Genomic DNA, 26,206 nt, shown 5'->3' on the forward strand with positions numbered 1-26,206 from the left:
AAAATAGTACTTAGGGGTGAAATGTAGATTTTGGCTAATATCTTTGAAAACAAAGCATTTAGATCAAATCTGACAGGGGTTTAATTGTTTACCAGGTTAAGATCTATCTGCTTTGAAATTTTCAGACAAATCAGACAAACCGTTGTTGGGTTGCTGCCCCCGAATTAGCAATTTTAAGGAAATTTTGCAGTTTTTGGTTATTATTTTGAATATTATTATAGATAGAGATAAAGTGTAAACAGCAATAATGTTCAGCAAAATATGATCTACAAATAAGTCAAACATGACCAAAATTGACAGTTGACTCCTTAAGGAGTTATTGCCCTTTATAGTCAATTTTTAACCATTTTTCAAAATTTTTGAAATCTTTAAAAAAAATCTTCTCATCTGAAACTACTGGGCTAAATTTAACCAAACTTGGCCACAATCATCATTGGGGTATCTTGTTTTGAACATGTGTCTGATGACCCGGCCAACTAACCGAGATGGCCACCATGGCTAAAAATAGTACATAGGGGTAGAATGTAGATTTTGGCTTATATCTCTGAAACCGAAGAATTTAGAGCAAATCTGACAATTAAATTGTTTATCAGGTCAAGATCTTTCTGCCCTGAAATTTTCAGACAAATCGGACAACCTGTTGTTGGGTTGCTGCCCCCAAATTTGTAATTTTAAGGAAATTTGGCAGATTTTAGTTATTATCTTGAATATTATTATAGATAGAGATAAACTGTAAACAGCAATAATGTTCAGCAAAATAAGATCTGCAAATGAGTCAACATGACCAAAATTGTCAATTGATCCCTTAAGGAGATATTGCCCTTTATAGTCAATTTTTAACAATTTTCATAAATTTTTGTAAATTTTTGTAAATTAAAAAAAAAAACTTTTTCCACTGTAATTACTCAGCCAAGTTCATTATAGTCTAGATAAATCTTATTGTAGCAACAAGAATGTTCAGTAAAGCAGGACTCGGTAAGATCTACAAACACATCACCATCACCAAAACACAATTTTGTCATGAATTTATCTGTGTCCATTGTTTAATATGCACATAGACCAAGGTGAGCGACACAGGCTCTTGAGAGCGTCTAGTTTTTAATCATGCTAATTTTATGTGATACTTGTAGTAAAGCTATATATTTAGGATTATCAACATAAAATCAATGGTTAGTAAAGAAAGGCGAGACACTTCGGCATGTGCATTCTAGCATTATAATAATGGTTTAAGGTGGACAATAATTTGGATCCAGCAGCAAAAATTGTGTAAACATACATCATAGATATATAACATTACTACATTAAATCAGCTAAACTAACATACATTTGAATCAAATGACACCAATGTTTTTGTAGTTCATAGTAAATAAAATCTGTTACTATAGCATATAACACAATAACATTACCATGTATCTTCTCTCCCCAAAATGTACAAATTAAGGTAAATATTAATACAAGTGTGCACAAAATAATAGTAACGCTATAAAAATCTCTTGCTTCCAACTCTTGCAAAACATCTGCAACAGGAACATCCTAAGCCAAAAATGTGAAAGCAACATGTAAAATTGTTTAGATACTGATCCACATCGAGCTTTACATCCAAAAGGGAAAACTGCTAAAGTAAAGAACATGAAATATCAGAAAATCTAGGTAAACTGAATGTCTGAGATGTAGCAACTCTTTAGACATGATACATTGAAAGGATCACAGGAATTTGTATAAATATTGACCTTAATAACCGATTACAACAACCTACAGCACCTCCCAAAATATATAGAAGACAAACACAATCATGTACCAGTTATTTGGAAAGCGGTACAGGAATTTAGCTTAATTAGCCACAGCTACTGGTTGAACATTGCCACTCAATTAAACAGAAGCCTCAGAAACAACACCAAAAAGGTTTCTGAAGGTCATCATAAAATTCAATTGAAAACAGAAATCTGCAGGTCAGTAAACGAATTAGAATTGTCGGACTTCTGCTGCTAATATGTAAAACTTGGATTTCTCCTTTCTTGACTACATCATGAGAATCACTCAATTAAATCGCTGAGAAATGAGCTAAAAAGGGCTAAACTTGATATAAAGTATCCAAGAAAGTACGTTGGTTTACAGTATCTGCTGAATGAACCACTTTAACTGATCACATCTGTAGCTCTTGTGTTGAAAGATGTAACAATTTCCAAGAGTAAATATAACAGTTTTCAATGTTAAGAGTTCTATATACCACAGGCAGGATGAGATATACTGTAAGCAAAGTTTATGATACTACACTATTATGTCTGTTTCAATGTTTTCTTTAATTATTTTTTTTGCTGAGTTCTATCAATAAAAATAATTTCTATTCTGTTTTAGTAACTTTATTTACAATGAATGAAAAATATATAAAACAGTATATAAGATATGATATATGTGCCACTTCCAGAAAGTAATAGCAACTGGATTCATTTCATCATTTGTGAGGTACCAATTTTCATGGGTATGGGTTTTAAAACTGAAGTACAATAATTTTACATGAGTTTATGCATACTTTAGTAAATCAACAACCTCCCTACCTTAATCCACAAAAATTGGTATACACAAAAACAAATAAATCCAGAGTATTCAATGTACATACATTTAGCTTGTTCATTATAATCAAACATTAAATATGGATGGGGAAAATAATCACCAAAAAAAAAAAATCAAATTATCTCCACTTAGCATATAAGGTTGGTTACTGCATAAATATTGTTCTTAGTCGATTTTTATATTTAATGAGTTTGTAAGTACTATCTAAATTCTACGAAGGATAATTTTCTCCAATATCCATGCAAAAACCTTTTACAGTATAGGAAAGTTGGAAAATCCATGTAAATATGTTTGTGTCACTAATGAAGTTTGCACTAGTGCAATATGATATATTATTGCCTGCTTGACTTTTGATTAATTTCAGAATGAAATGTGTGGCTGCTTTACACTAAAACTTATTATTTTTATTATGCACAACAAGTTAAGATATATTTTATAATGTGGAGAGGGTGATCTTCAAGAAATATATTTTACATGATCGAAATAATTCTTACGCATATATAATATACAACAGTTTAAAGTAATGCTAAATATTTTTATCAATTCAAAAACAATAAACAAAATTTGTACTTCAGCTAAACACAAAAAAATAATGTTATTAAACAACAGAATATCTTAATATTGTCACATTTTCTACTCACTGAGCTGTTCATGTAATTCATCATTAGGAGGTGCAATTATTTTTAGTAGATATCAAATAACTGTCCTTATCTAATATGCTTTGCCCATTATAATAGTATTGAGTAAAATACTTTTTTGAATTTCAGTGTAAATTTCATTCTGACCAATAAGAAAATGTCAGATCAATTCAAGAGAAATTTCATCATAAATATAAATCAGACACACTAAAATGAAAAAAATATTGACTTTTATCAAACAATTCTATCATAAGGTGCTGAATTTCCAAACTTGAAAAGCTATAAATGACCTTTCTTGTTTCTTAACTTTTTATCAGCAGATCAGTTGATTTCTGTTCAATTTTATTTATAAGATTTACAATTTCAATTATCTGCTCCAAAGATCTCTGCAAGATTTGACAGCTCAAAACCATCACCTAGTATTACTTATTATTAATCTTCCTGATGTAGTTATGATCTCATTCTCATATTAGAAGTTTATCACTGGCTTTAGGCTAACCATAAGTTGAACATTTAGCCTACCCTGTACAAGCTTATATATAACAGTCCCTTTACAAGATAACAGGATAAAATATTAATATCAAATAACCATTGAAGTCACTGATGGGTTCATACATTGTCCGTTATGATTTCTTATTTCTTCCAGTATTTGCTTTGATATTTCTAGTCTTTCTCTTTCTACTCTCAGTCTATCCTTATCTACTTGTAGTCTTTCTTTTTCTAACTTGAGTAATTCATCTTGGATATCCCTGGTAAAAGATGAATAAGTGATAAAAAATATGATGATTTAACACAAAATTCGGATTAATTGAAAGTATAAATGTAAACCAAACTGATTCATCTGCCTGGATGGAAAACAAAACTGCATAGAAGTTTTATGTGAATCTAAGAAGTCAACAAATCTTATGAAAACCCAAAGTAATGTTACATTGGTAAATAATTTAATTTCTCATTGGCTGACAGTGTTTTGTCTATCAGCTCAAAGACATAACGGTGTAATGTGTCATTGACGTCATCAATATTTTTTCACGATTTACCCTGGCTTAAAATGGAATTTAGCGTTTAGTTATAAGGAATGACTGATATATTTTTTTCTGCTTATTCAAAATTACAGTGTGCACCACATTTTTATTTCTGCTTATAAATTCGAAATTACAGTGTGCACCACATTTTTTCTGCTTATTCAAAATTACAGTGTGCACCACATTTTTTCTGCTTATTCGAAATAACAGTGTGCACCACATTTTTCCTGCTTATTCGAAATTACAGTGTGCACCACATTTTTTATGTTATTTCTTCATAGACAGAAAAAATATTATAGTCATTCCTTAAATATTCAAAAAAGGTCAAACTGAAAAAAAGTAATTTGACATTTATATATGTCATGTATGTAATTAATTTAAAAGTTACATGATACATAATGTAATACAACTCAGTTTAAAAAAAAATTGACTGCTGAATGAATTCATGACACTATATTCTATATACCTTTCGGAGTTGTTGTTGGTATTTGGGTTAGATTTAAACTTCTTAACTGGAGATATTTTTAGTTTTAATGGTGAATCATCTGTATTGTCTGAATCAACACTAGAGCAGGTCATCAATGATGCGTCTCCCAAAGCCTTTTCTACTTCTCTTTCCAGTTCCTTCTAAAATGAAAAATACAACATGAGATAACATTGAAAAACATAAGGCTCTAGAGAGCCTTGTAGCTCACCAGACCTGGTAAAAAATATGCTACCAGTGATTTAATATTTGGATTTACCTTTACTGCAATCAATTATAGATCAAATTTTGTGGCATTTGTGTAGACCTTGTATACAACAGATTATAGATTTGATAGATTGGTCAATTCTTGTAATTTTTTGTTGACTTATTTGCAGAAATTACTTAGATTAACCATTTTGCCGAAGTTTCTCTCTAACTATGATAGTTTCTGAGAGATAAAATAGGGCAAAATCATCTTTAAAGGGTAATAACTCCCAAAAGAGTTACCGGTATATCAACAATTATTTTGTAGGTCTTTCTTTGCTTATCAACATTTATCTGTATCTATTATATCTTCCATAAAAACTAAAAAGTTTGGTAAAAATAATCTTACAAGGGAAATAACTCATTAAAATGACAATTTTCATCAACTTAACTTATTCATAGATCTTACTTTGCAAACATTTTTTACCCTTAAAGTATTTCTCTATCAATCATAGTTTCTAAAAAAAAATCACATTAAGTTTACAATAAAATTTCATTGAAATAGTAGTACTTAAGGACAGAATGCAGGAATATTTCAAACAGGAAATATGAAATCCTAGTAACGTTTCATATCTTACCTTAAACGACCTTCGTTTTTTGGTTCTATCACAAGGATTAATCTTTGGATCTGGAGGATGTTCATGAGGATATCTTCCAATAGTAAAGGTGTTTCCAACTTGGCTCACAGAAGCTCCACATCGAAAGTAGTTGGTTCTTTTACTACATCTCCACCATGATTTCTCTCCCTTTTCTGCCTACATGATAACAAATTCTAGATTATTAACTGGTTCAATTTTTTTTATATATTAGCAACCATAAAATAAAAAGTAATATTTCCAAACTGATATATTTCATATTATTTGATCTTTTTCAAGGTCTGGTATTCTTCCTAAAGAAACTAACACTTTTCAAAGCTGTTATTTTATAATAAAATCTTTTCTTGAAAAAGCTTTCAATCAGTTTTCAACCGGAATGGTTTGCACATTGGATTGAGATCAGATGGAGGGATTATATTACAGTAAATTCATAAGTTACTGCTAGGTTTTTATCGATGTGAATAATGCAACTATCACAATTGAATAATAAGAACTGGCATTCTGATAAAAAATAAAATATAGATCTGTATGCACTTTTTTTTTAAATTGAAATAATAAAACTCGTATATTTGTCTATTCTTAAAAAATCACTATAATAAATGCACACAGTAATTTTTGAATTTACAGTATTCTATCTATTTTATGTGGCATACAGGAGATTAAATATATTTAATTTGTCTGGTAAAGAAAATTCAGTCATCTCAAAAAGTTAAAGGCTTTGAAATTGTGTAAAAATAAGAAGATGTAGTATGATTGCAAATAAGACAACTCTTCACAAGAGACAAAATAAAACAAAAAAAATATAGGTCAACAATGAGGAATGCCCATACTGCATATCAAATAAAAGGCCCTGAAATGAAAAATGTAAAACATTTCAAACAAGAAAGCTAACAGCTAACTACCTTGAGTGTATAGTTGTATCCTTTGCTATCTTTGAGTAGACATTTCCCACGTAATGATCCACCAACTATAATCTGGAATGTTATCTCTTCCTCTTCCTCTGCTTCTCCATTTTCCTGACTCATATCATCTTCTATTTCACCTGTATCATCTTCCTCATGATCAGACATAATACACTGTTAATATAAAGTGAATAATACATGAAAACATAATTTTTGTACAGCATGTCATGCATGTGATAGTTCTGTGAATTTGTACTTCCAAGAGCAACATATAAGACATGTAAGAAGGTAGGAATGCCTTTTACCGTCAGGCTTCAAACGGTATTTTACATCTACCAATAGCATCAAATTGGTTAAAATTTTATTGTGAATTGTAATACATGTAATTAACATGTAGCATTTCATGGACTTTTTTGTCCAATGTAACCAATGTAACCATTGCTTCAATGGGGGTAACAAAACAAGATACATGTACCTATATTCAGGTGCACATTTTGTGCCATATCTAAAATTTTTACCCTTATTCTTTATGAAGGTACGCCCATTATGATCCTCTTAAAAGAGTGTCACTTGTGGAGCAGGATGAGTCCAAATAATTATGACATTTTGAAATTTCTATGTTGTAGGAAGGTAAGTGTCACAGAAAGAAAAAAATATATAGCCTTTCAAGACGTCAAAACTATTTAGATTAGAGCAGGATCTGCTTCTAGTCAATAATTATGACGTCTGGCAAGGCTATTTTATTTTTTTCTGGGACGCATCGTAGGAAGGCATCCCAGAAAAAAAAATAAAAAAGCCTTGCCAGACGTCATAATTATTTGGACTAGATCTGCTTCCAGAAAACCCAAGATCACTCCTTGATTTTTGGCGGGTGTATGTTGCTCAGTCTAGTTTTTATGTTGCTTTTCATGGACTTTTGTACTATTATTTCTTTGTCTTTCCTTTTGATCATGCATCAGTCAAGGGTCTTACTTAAATAAGTTATTAGAGAAAAATAACAAACATGTCATTATTGTGGGCTAAAATATCAAAATACTGTAATAACATACGTATGTTACATGTTTCAAAGGGACAATATACAAACTTTATTTTGTTAAATTTTTCACAAGTTCTATTGATATTAGAATTTTCTTTATGTATACTAAACTTTGCAAAGATATAGCAGTTCATAGTTTACCAATCATGCATATATAGTACACCTATGTTATTACAGAAAATATATTCCTGCAATAACAAAAAGGTGTATTTACAGCTTCTCTACATCTCTTTAAAGCCTTTGCTCAGACATATATCACAATGTATTTTAATTCATTGTAAGAAATGATGATCAGAACTTGTAATGAGGCACTGCGCAAGATTCCAAGTAATTCCCAAGTGTCTCATTTACTCTCATATGATAAGTTACATGCCTGTAATAACTAAGCCATGTTATTACAGCTTAATTTTCCCTGAAAGGCCTTGTCTCATTGATTTATTATGGTTGATCAAAATTGTATTAATGGAATTAGAAAATAAGTTACCAAGGTAATATATTAAGCTACTGTGCAAAGTTTCAAGAATTCCCAAGTGCCCACAAAAGATAAAATATTTATAAAATATTTAACTGATAACAAACATTTGTTACTACAGATTAAGGAAAAAAGAGTAGACAACTCATGAAAGTGTCTGTAATAACACATGCATGTTATTTTCTCTGATAACTTTGTTACTCAAAGCAGTAATGATGTACATGTACAGCATAGTAAATGGCCTCATAGCACTAATACCAACGCTAGAGCTACACACTACATCATCCGTAGCAAGAGGACACAACAAGATTTCTCGTACCGTATGCCAGAACTTCATATATTATAATTTTTTTCTTTGACGCCTTACATCGAATTATAATAGCCTTTCAAGACGTCATAATTATTTGGACTAGGGGTACTGAGCTACAGTATCCCTTAATCGCACCATCAGACTGTTTTTAACTTGCACCTGTAAATATTTTCTTGCACCTTTGTTGTCACACCCAGCATGGGCAAAAGTGCGATAATACTCAATTAGAAGACTGCACTGTATTGGAAGAAGAAGTTACACCCTTGACTGTGCATCAGAAAACCTTTAGCTTTACTCACAAGAACTTGAAGAGGAAATATAGTTCAAAGGTTGACTTAGGCTGTTAGGCACTGATTTACCCTTTTTGTCATGACTTAACAAGAGACTTTTCAATGAGTTCCTGGGCAAAATTAATCAGTATAACATTCAGTCTAGTTTTGTGAACATAAAATATAAATGTAGGCCGAAAATTTGACCGGGGCGAACTACCTGTTTTGCATCGAAATTCCTTTGTTTGCAGCCACAACTTTCAAATTAGAAGTTCACGCTGTGATATAAGCTAGATATTGACAATCTATCAAAACATATAGTTCTCTGAGTTATATCTTTACCTGGCTGTTGATATAAAATTTTCAGTGGTACTTGAAAATTAAAAAATTGGGACAATATGTGTGGGTCGAAAGCCACGCCAAGGGAAACAACTCGTCACTGGATTTTAATTTAGTGAAACCGCTTTTGATTGGAGAACTTTATTTACTTGACCAATGAAATATTGTTTAACTAAAACTACATCGTCTGTCAATTCTGTCTGGGATGTCCCCGAAAATGAAGTTGAAGGCTACTACTAGTACTACAGTAACTACTACATGTATTACTGAAGAAGAATTCTGAAGCAGGAAAAAGAATGGTTGTTTTCTCAATCACCCTTGTTAGACAGTATGTAAACACAAGTGAATATTTTAAAGACTTCTAGTAAGTTGTGACTTTCAAGGTTTGCTATGCAGTCTGACAAAAGCTGAAAGTGAAAAAGGACCTGGTATCAAGTACAAATGTATCCTCTCAATATCTCACATCACATGATCGGTCAGCCACTTGACTGTACTTACCCTTATAATATTTTTTTTTAGAATGGTAACACTAAACCTGATTAATGTACACAAAATGAACGAAAAACAAATATTTAACAGTCACAGCAACAAATGACAACCACTGAATTTAAAGGTTCTGACTTTGGACAGACACATACTAACAGAATGTGGCAGGGTCAAACATGTTAGCGGGATCTAATCCCTAACCATACCTGCCAACTGTCACTATCCGTGGGGGATTTCCCCCATGGAGGCTCCCAAATTGAAATTTTTAAAGAGCAATTATGTCCACAATTTTAACAAAACAATCAATTTTACAATGAATTGAGGCTTATAAAAGTATAAAGAAGCCAAAAAACAACATTACACTGTATTTGAAGGCCCCCTTGAAGATTTTTTAGGAGTATGGCAGCCATCTTGCATGCAAAACCCCCATGGGCATTTTGAAAACTTGGCAGGTATGCCTAACCCTGGTTATGTTGTGTTATTCTTACGTTATTGCCAGGCATTGTCAAGAATCAGTCCGATCGACATTGCGCATGCGTGAATTCAGATACCCTACATGTCTACAATCATTATATAGACGTTATATGGAAAATAATCTTTAACATACGATATTCGATTTTCTTCTCAGTTCTTTTCTTAGCTGTTCTGATCATCATTATCCTTAATGTGCCTTCTTTTTAATGATATAAATTATTTTAAAATAATGTTTAAACTTCATGCAACAAATTTAGATTTTTCATACAGTGATGTCAAATGGCTACATTTGTCGTTATTCTTACAGAAAATGTCATTTTTAGGAGAAGTGGTCAGCTTTGAAAAAATAAATAAAGTACTTTTACTGATGACATTCCTTAGCTGTTGTGACCTAAAGAAAGATGAAAAGTTATAGTTTAATGTGGTGTAGTTTATTTTTAAATTGGTTATTGTCTTCTTGCACCAAATTTGATTTAAAAGTAGGAGATTTTAAGTTTTTATTCTATCAATTTCTATTTGACAACAGGATAAATTGTTTGTGTAAACAGATTGTAGCCTGTTACACAATCTAGTTTATACAGTCAAACTGAGACATAATAATTCATGTGATATAGTGTAAACGACGTTTTGTACTAACTTGGTTTAGGGCTGAAGGAATTACGAAACACTAAATAATATGAAATTCACGTTTTTATAATTGAAGTTAATTATATTCAAAGTTTTTTGTTTGTGTCTGTTATCACGTGCTTATAATTACCGATATTAGATAAAGTATGAGAATGCAATCGTAGTCTAAAACGCATTGTATTACAGTGGCTTGACTGTTAGTGTTGCTATTCAGCAATTGCAACTCATTCAAAATTTTGACCAAATTGCAATTTGTTTTATTAAACTGTTCAACTGGTCAAAATATTGAACAAATTGTTCAGCCAAAATGTGAAAGTGCAAGGTGATAAAATAAAACATACTTACATGTACAATCCTATAAGACTTTAACTCCACTTTAATGATGTTGTTAAAAAATGAGTCTATCAGTTTGTAAACATTGTAGGTATATTATAGTCATTTCCATGGTGAAGGAACTGTCATTATTTTGAACTGCTATAAAAATGTCCAAACTAAGCTTTCATATAGTTTTTATACGACCGCAAAATTTGAAAAATTTTTCGTCGTATATTGCTATCACGTTGGCGTCGTCGTCGTCGTCCGAATACTTTTAGTTTTCGCACTCTAACTTTAGTAAAAGTGAATGGAAATCTATGAAATTTTAACACAAGGTTTATGACCACAAAAGGAAGGTTGGTATTGATTTTGGGATTTTTGGTCCCAACATTTTAGGAATTAGGGGCCAAAAAGGGCCCAAATAAGCATTTTCTTGGTTTTCGCACTATAACTTTAGTTTAAGTTAATAGAAATCTATGAAATTTTGACACAAGGTTTATGACCACAAAAGAACGGTTGGGATTGATTTTGGGAGTTTTGGTTTCAACAGTTTTGGAACTGGGGGCCAAAAAAGGGCCCAAATAAGCATTATTCTTGGTTTTCGCACAATAACTTTAGTTTAAGTAAATAGAAATCAATGAAATTTAAACACAATGTTAATGACTACAAAAGGAAGGTTGGTATTGATTTTGGGAGTTTAGGTCCCAACAGTTTAGGAATTAGGGGCCAAAAAGGGACCCAAATAAGCATTTTTCTTGGTTTTCGCACCATAACGTTAGTATAAGTAAATAGAAATCTATGAAATTTAAACACAAGGTTTATGACCATAAAAGGAAGGTTGGTATTGATTTTGGGAGTTTTGGTCCCAACAGAATAAGGGGCCCAAAGGGTCCAAATTAAACTTTGTTTGATTTCATCAAAATTGAATAATTGGGGTTCTTTGATATGCCGAATCTAACTGTCATGACTGTGTATGTAGATTCTTAACTTTTGGTCCCGTTTTCAAATTGGTCTACATTAAGGTCCAAAGGGTCCAAAATTAAACTTAGTTTGATTTTGACAAAAAATGAATCAGTTAGGTTCTTTGATATGCTGAATCTAAAAATGTACTTAGATTCTTGATTATTGGCCCAGTTTTCAAGTTGGTCCAAATCGGGTTCCAAAATTAAACTTTGTTTGATTTCATCAAAAATTGAATAAATGGGGTTCTTTGATATACCAAATCTAACTGTGTATGTAGATTCTTCATTTTTGGTCCTGTTTTCAAATTGGTCTACACTAAAGTCCAAAGGGTCCAAAATTAAACTTAGTCTGATTTTAACAAAAATTGAAATCTTGGGGTTCTTTGATATGCTGAATCCAAAAATGTACTTAGATTTTTTATTATGGGCCCAGTTTTCAAGTTGGTCCAAATCAGGATCTAAAATTATTATATTAAGGATTGTGCAATAGCAAGTCTTTTCAATTGCACAGTATTGCGCAATGGCAAGAAATATCTAATTGCACAATATTGTGAAATAGCAAATTTTTTTTTAATTAGAGTTATCTTTCTTTGTCCAGAATAGTAAGCAAGAAATATCTAATTGCAAAATATTGTGCAATAGCAAGATTTTTTTTAATTGGAGTTATCTTTCTTTGTCCAGAATCAACTTAAATCTTTGTTATATACAATATACAATGTATATTCACTTTTTACTACCAACTGATAAATTAAAATAATCTTTACCATTCAGTGATAACAAGCAGTTTTTTTACATCTTAATATTTTATGATGTATTTAAATGAGTAGTTATTGTTGCAAACTCCATTAGAAATTTTAATTGAGATTAGTTTTGGAATTAGGGAAAGGGGAATGTGATTAAAAAAATTGGGTTCAATTTTTCTCATTTGAAATTTCATAAATAAAAAAGAAAATTTCTTCAAACATTTTTTTGAGAGGATTAATATTCAACAGCATAGTGAATTGCTCTAAGAGAAAACAAAAATTTTAAGTTCATTAGAACACATTCATTCTGTGTCAGAAACCTATGCTGTGTCAACTATTTAATCACAATCCAAATTTAGAGCTGAATCCAGCTTGAATGTTGTGTCCATACTTGCCCCAACCGTTCAGGGTTCAACCTCTGCGGTCGTATAAAGCTACGCCCTGCGGAGCATCTGGTTCTTTTTAAAAGTATTCTTTATTCATAAGAATCAGATATCATTTTAAATAAAACATCATATATTCAGTAAAATATGTGTGAAATAACAATATGCTCTTGATAAGTTTCCATGGGGAGATAACCTAAAATATTATTCTTTTGAATAAAGACTTTTTGAAAGAAAAAATGATTATCTCCCCATGGACACTTCCTACAAACATATTGCAATTTTACACATATTTTACTGAATATGAAATGTTTTAATTCACATAATGTCTGATTCTTATTAATATAGAATACTTTTAGAAAGAAAAACTATATGAAAGCTTAGTTTGGACATTTTTATAGCAATTCAAAATAATAACAGTGCCTTCAGCATGGAAATGACAGGATTGTAAGTATGTTTTATTTTATCACCTTGCACTTTCACTACTTGACTGTGGTTTTCTACAGCAGTTAGTTCAAATTTCTGACCAGTTGAACAATTTGATTTTATGAAACAAATTGCAATTTGGTCAGAATTTTGAATAAGTTGCAATTGGTGGATAGCAACACTTACAGTTAAGTCACTGTAAATAGATGCTTTTAAATAGAGTGTTTTATCAATACTCAATCACATTTTTTTAATCAATGGGATTAAATGGTTTCTATTCATATTTGATAAAACAATTATTTCAACAGTAGCTGTATGATTGCAGATTGTCAATGAGAAAACTCCCCCAGTGACTAGTTGCATTTTAACTGGTCTTTTGGCTCTTTTTCGTAACAATACTCATATAACCTTTTTAAGTCGATTTTATCACGATTTGAATACACAATCACAATTCCATTTCGTCGCACTTTAACAGTGCATAAAACAGCATATAGAATACACCACTGAATTCGAACACTTGATATGGCAAGTTAAAATCAGATAATAGATTTTTCATCAAAACCAAGTTTCTGTTATTAATTTCTTAAAACTAAATATACGAATAATGTGTGCGCACAATACATTTGAAATTTAGCACCTTTCAAGACACGTTTTACCATGATGATATAAATTTACATTCACCGTAAAAAGGAAACTTGTCGATGACTAAAATAATCGAAACTAACATATATATCTAAATACAACAGTATTCTTGTATAAAATGAAAATAAACTGCTGTTTAGAATTTCCTTGTCATTTTATTTTATTCCAAGCTCTTTAACTGAATTAAAATTCATTGAACCGAAACAATATTGAACAAAAAGTCAATAATTTCTTCACAAAACAATAAAGATTGTTAGCTTTGAACAGGTACTTGTATGACAATTAACATGTCAGCTTCAGGCTATATACCTGTGGATATATGGTGGAAACGATTCTGGAAGCTTGTATTATTATAAATATACATAAATATATGTATATTTACTTATTTATATGTCTCTGATTTAACTTGGAAGTAAATACAATAATTTACAAAATAAGACGAGGTGGTATGATTGGCAGTGAGATAACATGTCACCATTACCAAAGGAACAAAGAACATGGTTGAAAGCAGCTTTAAGTAACTGTAGCTTTATATGATAGATTTGAGAATGGAAACGAAAAATGTGTAAAAAAGATAGACAACAATCCGACCAAAGAGCAGAAAACGGCCCAAATCCACCAATTGGTCTTTAACGCAGCACACGGAATATTAGCATGCGCTGGTTTGCGTTTCAGCGAAAAGAACGCCACACCAAACTCCGTAACATAAATGAACCAAGTTTTAAAAAAAATAACAAACAGGGTTCTCACTAAGGCGAGTCCATGAGTCCTGGACTCATCAAAATCTGTCTGGACTCACCATTTTCAAAACTGGCGAGTCCACAGATGCATCAAGATTGAAATATTTTGCATAAACTGAACACAGTTAAACACAAATATACTCATTTTATAGCAAAAGTTTAAAAGTAATCTGAATTGAATGACATTTCATTGCTTTGTTAGGCAATAGAGACTAAAATATTACATTATTTTGCGATATATCTTCTTCTTGCTGTTGGATTCACCATGGCCAAAAATGACGAATTCCTGGACTCGCCTTCAAAAATCCTTAGTGAGAACCCTGAACAAACACACACAATACAAACAAAGGCTAGATGTTCCTTACTTGGGACAAGTAAAAAAATGCCTTGGGTTAAACATGTTTTGACAGATCTCATGTTAAATGTCGAAACAATGAAAACAACGGGAAATCCAAACGAACTATTATATGCTTAATCAATAACACCAAGAAAATATTCAAACAGGAAAACCAACAGTCTAATCTATATAAAAAAAACTAGAAACACGTTTGAACAACATAAACGGACGACAACTACTGAACATCAGATTATGTGAATAAAAAAAGAATCGTAAGACAACAGCCTTTCGGCCAATTATACGTAAAATAGTTGTACTAAAATTTCAATTACATTTCAATCAGTTTGATGCTCAATTCATTCTAAATAATAATATCTATTTTTATTTATATGCATTTTATATTTACCAAGTGGGACCAAACATCTTGAGACGTTTCAACTGGGATTTTATAGATAACATCTGGTATTGGTTTTCACTGAAGTTATCTTTACAAAACACAAGTGGTCAACCCCTTAATTGTGCGTCTTATTGCATATGACAAATTAACAAGTGACCCCATATGGAGCGAGGAAAGGTTATCGTCCTTGTCGATAAAAATAATTGTTTTCAAATTGAGTTATCTTCCTTAAACCGGACAGATTCTTGGCAATGGCCCACACTAGCAGGCGTCTGCGGAGATAAGGTCACTATCCCATCGATAACTTCACAGTTCGCTTTGCCTGACAGTCAAAAGTAATAACTAGTCGCCCTGTTGTTCACCATACTTGCATTCAGTCGCTTTTAGTCAGTTGCAATTCTCAATTGCCTGTATGAAGTCAGCCTAATAAGAAGATAAATGAAACAATGTGATGGCTAAAAAAGAAAAAGACAAATAGTACACAGAAAACTAAAGACTCAGCAACACATACCTAACCAAAAAGAGATAGTCAGTTATTATATATGACATTTCTAAAAGATGTGTACCCAGGCTATCCAACCCCCACCATCTGCACCAGGATGACATGATGGAATATTGTGACTCAGGTTTTAGTGTTAATCTATTGTAACATGTTTGTAACAAATAATAAGTTCACAGTAACAATATACGCGAAGAGTATGGTACTGATGTATATCATAGTATATATTAATTTCAATTTCAATATTTTATTGGAAAGAGCACAATAGAGGCGTGATCAAAATACAGACAATAATAATTGTAAAACAACATATGAATAGAATTTAGATGCATGTAACAACAAGTCATAAGTAAATTCTATGGATACCATAACATTCTAAGTATATTCTATGATTACCATTACATTCTTAACTCATATTGATACCTATAAATGTATACTGAATATGTGTCTTTTAGAAAAGAAAGCACAATCAGCATGTTACAGTTGTTTATATAACTGCTTTCTGCTTCATATGAGTAGGTCATTTCATGCAAGCCTCTAATGATTGATGCCTTTTTTTCATTTCAGTGGGGAGACCTTATACAACAGACAGAAGATTATGCAAGGTAAATATAATAATATGTATAAATTTTACAATAATACCTCATTGAATATAAAATTTATCTACTTGTATTGGTGAAATTTTAATCATGTTTTTCATTTGATAAAATTAGTATTTATTTATAGACTTTTCGTGTTTATTATGTACAGCTGAGCAGAATAACTACATTGTATCAAAACTGGGACTGTAACATATACAATAGTCCCACATCATGTGTATATGTATTTTGGTAATAGTATTTTTATTGAATACCATTGTACATTTTGTTTCTCTAATAGAAAGAATGATCATATCTCCCTTAAGTAGCATTTATCTTAATTAATTTTTGTGATTTATTTTGTAAGACAAAGTTTAAACTGAACATGCTAAGTTTATACTATAAATTCAGAAATTTTTGTGATGTTTTTATTATTATAAAAAATACTGTTATAATAACAAAATTTTAAAATTGTGTTAAATGCAATGTAACTTTTATTCATGTTTTCCTCATGAATTAATCACTGTTTATATAATTGAAGGTCAGCAGGACATTCCCCTGTCAGAGGTAGGATTGCAACAAGCCACACTGGTTGGAAAAAGACTTCAAAATGAATGCTTTACACACATTTTTTCAAGTGATTTGTCAAGAGCAAGCCAAACAGCACAGACTATACTAGATGTTAACAAAATTAAAAAGGCTGACATCTTACAGGATAAACGTTTGAGAGAAAGGGTAAAAATGCTATCATCAAATCTTGATTTCTTGCATTATACAGTTCAACTTCAGTGTATAATTTAACATGATCTGTATAAGATTTTCTACATATTGATGATTTTATTAAACTTAAATCGGCTTGGGTGATACTTTTTAATTCAGAAGACTTTAACTCCAATTTGCTTCCATTATGAGAATCATCCAAAAACTTTTTGAAGCATTGAACTTTCAATTTTGCTTCTGTATATGACAAAATTGGTTTCCATTCAGTTAAATCCAAAAAAAATATTTAAAATATTAGTGAGATTACTGAGCACAGGTTGACTTTCATTTTAACTGGAATATGCTTCAATGAAATAATTGAAATTTTAACACACTGTTGATCTTAGGAACGGTCAAACCCATCCAGTTAGAATTTAATTTGACATATTTTACATTTATAATAATTATGCTTCTTAATACAAATGCAAGTACTAGCATCTAGTCCAAATAATTATGACATCTTGAAAGGCCATTAGACATTTTTGCTTTGATGCCTTACAGCATATATAGCCTTTCAAGATGTCATAATTATTTGGACTAACCAGCATCATGCTTTGGGTGACCTTGTCATAAAATTTCTTAAATAAAGATAATCTCATACTAACAGTAATGAATTTAGGAATATTCTAACAAAACAATAACGCAATTCGTTTCCTACAGACAGGCCATCATGAAAGAAAAGGTCATCAAATACAGAAGTTAAAAAGTATTAATTGACCCTGAAAGTACATCTCCATGTAAGAATAATGCAGGGGGTGATTCACTGGGGTCATCAGAATTGGATAAAATTTCAACTGAAGATACCATCTCCCAACATAAAGCAAATTTTGTTTTGAAAAATTGAATGTCAGTACCATGGTAACCATAGCAACCAAAACAGTAAAAAAGTACCAGTTTCTAAAAAAAAAACCACCACCAAAACCCCCATTTTTGGGCCCTCATTTTGGATGATTTGTAACAATATTGACATAAAGTTAAAACGTTTTTAATTTTAATTAGTTTAAATTTGAATGATGGTAGGATAATTGGGTGGAAGCCAGTTTGAAAGAGAAAGCTCCATTCCAAAAAGGGAAGATAAGTCATTTTGTAGATTTTTCTATATTTTCCTATTTTTTAACATTTTCAGTGGGTTAAAAATAGTAAAACCCAAAAAGAAAAATACAAGTCTTTACTCCTGAGATAAAGTCCTATATAATTTATTTTTGAGAGAAAAACATTTTTGTGTAAATATTTTCAAAATTTCCTGTTATGGTGGCTGATCACAATTTTTAAAAGAGTTGTGCCCCTTGAAAATATTGAATTTTTTGAAAATGGCCCTGTGAGTGATACAAAAAGTGTTTTATTTAGTGATATGCTGTTCATAAATCAATCTAATTGAAATTAAATCTCCTCACTCACTCATTTTTTAATGCTAGGTCACTCCCACACAGCGACCAAACATTAAAAAATGTGTGAGTGAAGAGATTAATTTTTAATTAGATTGTTCATAAATACATACAGATTCAGTAATTTTTTTATACGACCGCAAAATTTGAAAAATTTTTCGTCGTATATTGCTATCACGTTGGCGTCTGCGTCGTCGTCGTTGTCCTGCGTCCGAATACTTTTAGTTTTCGCACTCTAACTTTAGTAAAAGTGAATGGAAATCTATGAAATTTTAACACAAGGTTTATGACCACAAAAGGAAGGTTGGTATTGATTTTGGGAGTTTTGGTCCCAACATTTTAGGAATTAGGGGCCAAAAAGGGCCCAAATAAGCATTTTCTTGGTTTTCGCACTATAACTTTAGTTTAAGTTAATAGAAATCTATGAAATTTTGACACAAGGTTTATGACCACAAAAGAACGGTTGGGATTGATTTTGGGAGTTTTGGTTTCAACAGTTTAGGAATTAGGGGCCAAAAAAGGGCCCAAATAAGCATTATTCTTGGTTTTCGCACAATAACTTTAGTTTAAGTAAATAGAAATCAATGAAATTTAAATACAATGTTAATGACTACAAAAGGAAGATTGGTATTGATTTTGGGAGTTTAGGTCCCAACAGTTTAGGAATTAGGGGCCAAAAAGGGACCCAAATAAGCATTTTTCTTGGTTTTCGCACCATAACGTTAGTATAAGTAAATAGAAATCTATGAAATTTAAACACAAGGTTTATGACCATAAAAGGAAGGTTGGTATTGATTTTAAGAGTTTTGGTCCCAACAGAATAAGGGGCTCAAAGGGTCCAAAATTAAACTTTGTTTGATTTCATCAAAATTGAATAATTGGGGTTCTTTGATATGCCGAATCTAACTGTCATGACTGTGTATGTAGATTCTTACCCTTTGGTCCGGTTTTCAAATTGGTCTACATTAAGGTCCAAAGGGTCCAAAATTAAACTTAGTTTGATTTTGACAAAAAATGAATCAGTTAGGTTCTTTGATATGCTGAATCTAAAAATGTACTTAGATTCTTGATTATTGGCCCAGTTTTCAAGTTGGTCCAAATCGGGGTCCAAAATTAAACTTTGTTTGATTTCATCAAAAATTGAATAAATGGGGTTCTTTGATATACCAAATCTAACTGTGTATGTAGATTCTTCATTTTTGGTCCTGTTTTCAAATTGGTCTACACTAAAGTCCAAAGGGTCCAAAATTAAACTTAGTCTGATTTTAACAAAAATTGAAATCTTGGGGTTCTTTGAAATGCTGAATCCAAAAATGTACTTAGATTTTTTATTATGGGCCCAGTTTTCAAGTTGGTCCAAATCAGGATCCAAAATTATTATATTAAGTATTGTGCAAGTCTTTTCAATTGCACAGTATTGCGCAATGGCAAGAAATATCTAATTGCACAATATTGTGAAATAGCAAATTTTTTTTTAATTAGAGTTATCTTTCTTTGTCCAGAATAGTAAGCAAGAAATATCTAATTGCAAAATATTGTGCAATAGCAAGATTTTTTTTAATTGGAGTTATCTTTCTTTGTCCAGAATCAACTTAAATCTTTGTTATATACAATATACAATGTATATTCACTTTTTACTACCAACTGATAAATTAAAATAATCTTTACCATTCAGTGATAACAAGCAGTTTTTTTACATCTTAATATTTTATGATGTATTTAAATGAGTAGTTATTGTTGCAAACTCCATTAGAAATTTTAATTGAGATTAGTTTTGGAATTAGGGAAAGGGGAATGTGATTAAAAAAATTGGGTTCAATTTTTCTCATTTGAAATTTCATAAATAAAAAAGAAAATTTCTTCAAACATTTTTTTGAGAGGATTAATATTCAACAGCATAGTGAATTGCTCTAAGAGAAAACAAAAATTTTAAGTTCATTAGAACACATTCATTCTGTGTCAGAAACCTATGCTGTGTCAACTATTTAATCACAATCCAAATTTAGAGCTGAATCCAGCTTGAATGTTGTGTCCATACTTGCCCCAACTGTTCAGGGTTCAACCTCTGCGGTCATATAAAGCTACGCCCTGCGGAGCATCTGGTTTAAAACTGATTGCACAAAGTATTTTGATACAATAGATGTTGTTGGTCTTCATAATTTGAAATAATGAATGAGATCAGATCAGATTAACAAACATGGCTTCTAAACTTATTTAATTTAATTTGAATTGGAATTATGAGGCCCCTCATGGGGGGGTCCTAGTAATCACATTATCACCATTTTTTTGCCAATATAATCACATAATCATTAAATATTTGCTTATCTTTAGTAATCAAATAATCATAAACTAAAAATACAGTCCTAGGTAATCAAATAATCATGAAATATTTGGCTTAATAATCAAATAATCATTAAAAAAACGGCCAAGTAATCACATAATCAAAAACCCCATGAGGGCCCTCAATTATATAGAAATAAGAAGATGTGGTATGAGTGCCAATGAGACAACTCACAATCCAAGTTACAATTTGTAAAAGTAGACCATTATAAGTCACAGTATGGTCTTCAACACAAAGCCTTGGCTCACACTGAACATCAAGCTATACTGGCCCAAAAAAGACTAGACTAACTAAGTTTAAAACCATTCAAACAGGAAAATTAAGAGTCTAATGGATATAAAAAAATGAGAAACACTTATTGCGAACCCAATTGAACCTTTCCATAGATTCACCTGATAACTACCTGTCCATTTAAACTTTTGGCAGTTCTATTGTCCCATTGAACAAATACAACAGGTATTGTTCTCTGTATAGTTTATTCACTCAGACCTTTAAATTTCTTCTAAGAGAAATCTATCACTCATTGATTAATCTACCAGAGTAAAAAGTTTATCTGCTAAATTGATGTAAATTACATTTTTCACATAAAAAAAAATGCCTGTAATTTGAAGTTTATTAAAATAGATTAAATATTTTTTTCAATCTGTTCAAAAAAAATAATAATTTAATCATAAAAAGTTTGTTTTTAAAAAAAAAGTATTGTTCGTATGAAAATTTGCATCTTTTAGTTTTTGTTTAGTTATAGAATACTTTTAAGAAGGCCTTAATATATAAACATCAACATTTTTAGGTTTTTTTAATCAATTTTTTTTTTTCGAAAATTGGAATAATGTTGATTTTTTTCAGAAATCAACTTTTATTAATGTTTGAATCAGTGTTTACATTCAACAGATTGAAAATATAATACATTCAAACTCATATACAGTTTTTTATAAATAGTAAACATGTTATTTCCATCTAATTTAGCAGTTAATTTTTTACTCAGGTAGATTAATCAATGAGTGATAGATTTCTCTTAGAAGAAATTTAAAGGTCTGAGTGAATAAACTATACAAAGAAAAATACCTGTTGTATTTGTTAGATGGGACAATAGAACTGCCAAAAGTTTAAATGGACAGGTAACTATCAGGTGAATCTATGGAAAGGTTCAATTGGGTTCGCAATAAGATCAGAACCACATCAACAAACGAACACCACTAAACATTGAATCCTTACTTAGAACAGGTGCAAACAAATGCAGCAGGTTTAAATTTTTACCAACCTTCATCCTTTCCTGTAACAATAGTTTAACATCACAACATTGAAAGACATATCAATTGAAATGACTTAACTCAAACAAAAAACATTAACACAAACAAATGAATATACACTGAACGATTAAATTTAATCTATGACACAATGTAAATACAAGTCAATAAAATAAGGGGTTAGATGTTAATAAATTTCAGAAAAACAACCATAACCTTGAACAAAATGCTGCCAAATATAATAATATACACAGGAAAATGAGCATGTTTACAATAATAGGATGTAAGTATGACAGTTTTCTATTATCTATTACAGAAATTTGGAATGCTAGAGGGAAAATGTTCAAAAGATTTCCTAGAGGCAGCAAGGGCAGCAAATAAAAAGCCTGTTCACACTTATACTCCACCTGGTGGAGAAACTTTAGAACAGGTTTGCTTTTTTTTTATTAATTGTTTGATTAAATTGTTAAAATAAGATGTTTTAAGGTCTAGTAGTAAAAAGTAAAATCACAAAAATACTAAACTCCCATGAAAATTCAAAAAGCCCTTATAAAATGGCAAAATCAAAAGCTCAAGCACATCAAACGAATGGATAACATCTGTCATATTCCTGACTTGGTACAGGCATTTTCTCATGTAGAAAACCGTCGATTAAACCTGGTTTTAAAGCTAGCTAAATTCAATCTCTCACTTGTATGACAGTCACATAAAATTCTATTATATTGACAATGATGTGTGAAGAAAACAAACAGAAACAATAGGTAAAAATGTCAATAATATGGGTACAGCAGTCACCATTGTGTTATCATCTTAATCACTATAGAAACAAATAAATATATTAACAAACATTAACCATGGAAAATAACACAATGACAGGATGTATAAGTACTGAGCCACGTCAAATGTCAGAAAGAAACACATGACGAAATATAGACAAAGCATATTAAGACCAAAGGATAATAAAGTTGTTAAATATACTGAAAACCATCATGACCATTATCAGTGTTTTCCATAAATGATAACTTTTTTTATATTCACAGTTAAGAGAACGAGCAAAATCCTTTTTTACTGATCTATGCAAGCAACTTTTTGCCTTTATCAATGAAAAAGAAGACATTGATTATACTCCTTGCTCTATAAAAAGAAGACACGGAGGAAGCTTAGGACGGAACAGTAATCGTAAATACAGACATCAACTCTACTGTCAAAGGAGTCAGTCTTTTTGTGGAATATCCTCCGCTGAAAACAAGAATGAAACATTGAGTACTCAACAAAATTTGGACTATGAAAAGAAACCAAAGCATGAAAATGAAAGTGGTTCTTCTTCAAATTCTAGTATCAGTCTTGTTAGCAGTTCTGAATCTGAAAATACATGTACAGACAAAGACTTAACTTTGATTGATGAAGAATTCAAACCATTTGAAAGTTCCGACTCCAATAGCTCAGGATATACAAGCCAGAGTGAAACTTTGGCATCTGATCAGGGAAGTGAGAAGGATGAAAGTAGATATAATGGCATTTCATACATCTCAAATGTAAAAGGGCCTCTTTCTTCTGTGCCATATGGTTGTTGTCCAAATGTGACTATCTCTCCTCTGATAAAACACAGACTTCCAAGTGTGTCAAGCATAAGCTCAGGTCGTAATAGTAGTTTTGATGATGTAGATACAAGTCCACCAAGCCTAGCAGATGTTTTAATTGTAAGCCATGGTGGCTTAATGAAAGAACTGCTTCTGCATTTAGTGGATGATCTTGACTGTAAACTCCCAGCTGGGAGGAGTGAGGTCATGAAGATTTGTCCAAACTGCAGCATATCAAAATTTACTGTTTACCTGCAAGACAATTGTGATAAACCTGGTTTAGCATGTAATCTTCTCTTTGACAAAGAACATTTGTATGAAATGGAATGTGTACAGTCTGATGTGGCTTTATAAAAGAAGAAGTACAGTAAAATCTGTTATACATGAACTAATGTAAAACAGAATAATGTTGTGTTACAGTGTAACTTACATTTTGTAGTATCAGGCATATGTAAGCAACATTGTGTCAACAGTTGAAAAGATACTTTACATCAAAGATCTATGTAAACAAGAGTCTGAGTGTAAAAAAAAAACTTCACACTTTTGACCATGGTCTTTACCTGTGCTCCTTATTGATACATGTTTAAGACTTGGGAAATTTCAGCATTGTTTACAAAAGGCAATAAAAGTGTACAAATTTTGTGTAATTAACAATTTAACTGGTTTAGTTTTCAATCCAGTTCTTTGAAACTTCACACATAGTTTACACATCTTTTCAAGTTGTGCACCTTTAGTTAAGGGCATACGATACAGTTTTGATCCCGTATTTACAGTTTGATAAAAAAAATCCATATAGAGTATTATAGACTATTTTTTACCTGATTAAATCAAATATGTAATAAAATATATACCTTTATGTGCCACCTTTTGAGTAAAATGAGGTCGAAATTTTGTATATTTGCTCAAAATTCAGATTTTCTGCCGTATTTTCCTTTTCGAAAGAAAGACATAACTTTTTTGTTTTAAAAGATATAAACACAAATTGTTTTTTGTTAAATAATTTGTAATTTCTGTATTTTATAAGTATCCTAAAAATTTATACATTTTTTATTCAGAAATAACTCATATTTATCAAATGTTCATGAGTGTAGAAAAAAACATCATTTTTTGCTGTATATTTATGAAATTTTTTTTCTTCACTATTTACGTTTTCATGAAAATTGGCACACATAATCTCATGGCCAAATGGCATTTTAGAAAAGAGGGGTCCATGAACCCATTTTCAAGTTAAATAAGTTTGAATGAAATAAAAATCAGTCGAAAACTGAATAATTTCCTGATAAATCACAGTTTGACGTTGCGAAAATAACAATTTGCGTAAGCAACGTCATTACTGTAACTGTATCGTATGCCCTTAAACGGAATCTGTTTAATGGAGGAGGAGCCTTCATTTGGCACCTGAAATTGCAAAAAAGTTATTGAAGCCTTTCAAAGTTATGTTAATTTCATTAATTTATAATGCAGTTTATATACATTTTTGTGTAAGCTGTAAAATTTTGTGTAGAATGGTGACTTGGGATATCACATTGAAAAATACTGTAGGAATCCTAAACATGTCCAAATTGCAGTATTTGACCTAAAATGGCTATTTCAGGTATATTTAATGACATGATAAAAAAGAACAAGGTCTTACCCTTAAATATGTTGAACACATGTCTTTGTAAAACACAACTGGTAGCAAAATAAAAATTTTTGGTATAGCCTTGTCTTACAAAATTGCCAATTTTATGTGAATATTAATGGCAAGATGTCAATATAAGGTTTTATTGTCAATTTTGTACTACAATTGTATGTAAGACAACATTCAAATACATAAATACTGAAACATGCCTTGTGAACATCTGAAGTATGATATTTGATGAATTCACAATAATTTTCCAAATTCAAGGCACCATTAGTGGCCTTAAAAGGTATCATGCATTCTACTTTATTATCCATTTTTTTACATTTATATATCCTTATAATGAAAAGTTCAATTTGGACCATAATTCATTGTTTAATAACATTTCATTCTATTAATAATTGATCCATTTCTTGTTTTGTTGTGTTGTTGGGTTACTGTATCATTGATGTATACCCAATATTTCATTTTATTTGGTGGAGCCATACAAAAATTGTATTTGATATTAAACATTAGACATTACAAATTTATAACTTTGGCCTATAATGGTTTACATTTTAAAGATGTGACTTTGATGGAGAGTTGTCTCATTGACATTCATAAAACTTCTTCTTATATCTTTTTTTGCTACAAGAATAACAGATTAAGTGTCTATTGTAGAATATAAGATTTTTTATCTGACCTCAGTTTTCACATAAAAAGCAAAAAATGTATTGTTTATGATAAAAGGATAAAAAGGATTCAAATTCTGTTCTCAAACAAGAAAAAAATTATTTTTC

General features: G+C 30.9%; 2 protein-coding genes across 5 annotated transcripts; one reads left to right on the forward strand and one right to left on the reverse strand.

Annotated features, from left to right (window-relative positions):
* Nucleotides 1-2,338: 2,338 nt before the first annotated feature.
* LOC143048130 (uncharacterized) lies at nt 2,339-9,005 on the reverse strand. 2 transcript variants are annotated; one of them, XM_076221618.1, is made up of 5 exons: nt 8,889-9,005; nt 6,460-6,633; nt 5,540-5,716; nt 4,698-4,858; nt 2,339-3,958 (listed from the first exon to the last, which is right to left on the reverse strand). In XM_076221618.1, the coding sequence occupies exons 2-5, from the start codon at nt 6,625-6,627 to the stop codon at nt 3,790-3,792; spliced, it is 675 nt and encodes a 224-aa protein (XP_076077733.1). In that variant the 5' UTR covers nt 6,628-6,633; nt 8,889-9,005; the 3' UTR covers nt 2,339-3,789. The 2 variants fall into 2 exon arrangements, with proteins under 2 accessions (XP_076077733.1, XP_076077734.1); XM_076221619.1 differs by having other exon boundaries at nt 8,767-8,905.
* A 50-nt stretch (nt 9,006-9,055) lies between these two features.
* On the forward strand, nt 9,056-24,571 carry LOC143048128 (uncharacterized). Of its 3 annotated transcripts, none has more exons than XM_076221615.1 (5): nt 9,056-9,249; nt 16,484-16,521; nt 17,036-17,229; nt 22,543-22,656; nt 23,267-24,571. In XM_076221615.1, the coding sequence occupies exons 1-5, from the start codon at nt 9,182-9,184 to the stop codon at nt 24,158-24,160; spliced, it is 1,308 nt and encodes a 435-aa protein (XP_076077730.1). In that variant the 5' UTR covers nt 9,056-9,181; the 3' UTR covers nt 24,161-24,571. The 3 variants fall into 3 exon arrangements, with proteins under 3 accessions (XP_076077730.1, XP_076077731.1, XP_076077732.1); XM_076221616.1 differs by having other exon boundaries at nt 9,056-9,213; nt 23,267-24,569; XM_076221617.1 differs by having other exon boundaries at nt 9,060-9,227; nt 23,267-24,570.
* The last annotated feature ends 1,635 nt before the right edge of the window (nt 24,572-26,206 follow it).

Source organism: Mytilus galloprovincialis, chromosome 10 (genome assembly GCF_965363235.1).
Source record: "Mytilus galloprovincialis chromosome 10, xbMytGall1.hap1.1, whole genome shotgun sequence".
Lineage (NCBI taxonomy): Eukaryota > Metazoa > Mollusca > Bivalvia > Mytilida > Mytilidae > Mytilus > Mytilus galloprovincialis.

Coding starts and splice junctions, on each gene's coding strand:
- LOC143048130 (XM_076221618.1), bottom strand. CDS start 6,627: ATGTCTGATCATGAGGAAGATGATACAGGTGAAATAGAAGATGATATG. Junction 5,717..6,459: donor GATACAACTATACACTCAAG/GTAGTTAGCTGT, acceptor GTTATCATGTAG/GCAGAAAAGGGAGAGAAATC. Junction 3,959..4,697: donor ACCAACAACAACTCCGAAAG/GTATATAGAATA, acceptor ATCTTTTACCAG/GGATATCCAAGATGAATTAC.
- LOC143048128 (XM_076221615.1), top strand. CDS start 9,182: ATGGTTGTTTTCTCAATCACCCTTGTTAGACAGTATGTAAACACAAGT. Junction 16,522..17,035: donor CAGACAGAAGATTATGCAAG/GTAAATATAATA, acceptor ATATAATTGAAG/GTCAGCAGGACATTCCCCTG. Junction 22,657..23,266: donor GTGGAGAAACTTTAGAACAG/GTTTGCTTTTTT, acceptor TTATATTCACAG/TTAAGAGAACGAGCAAAATC.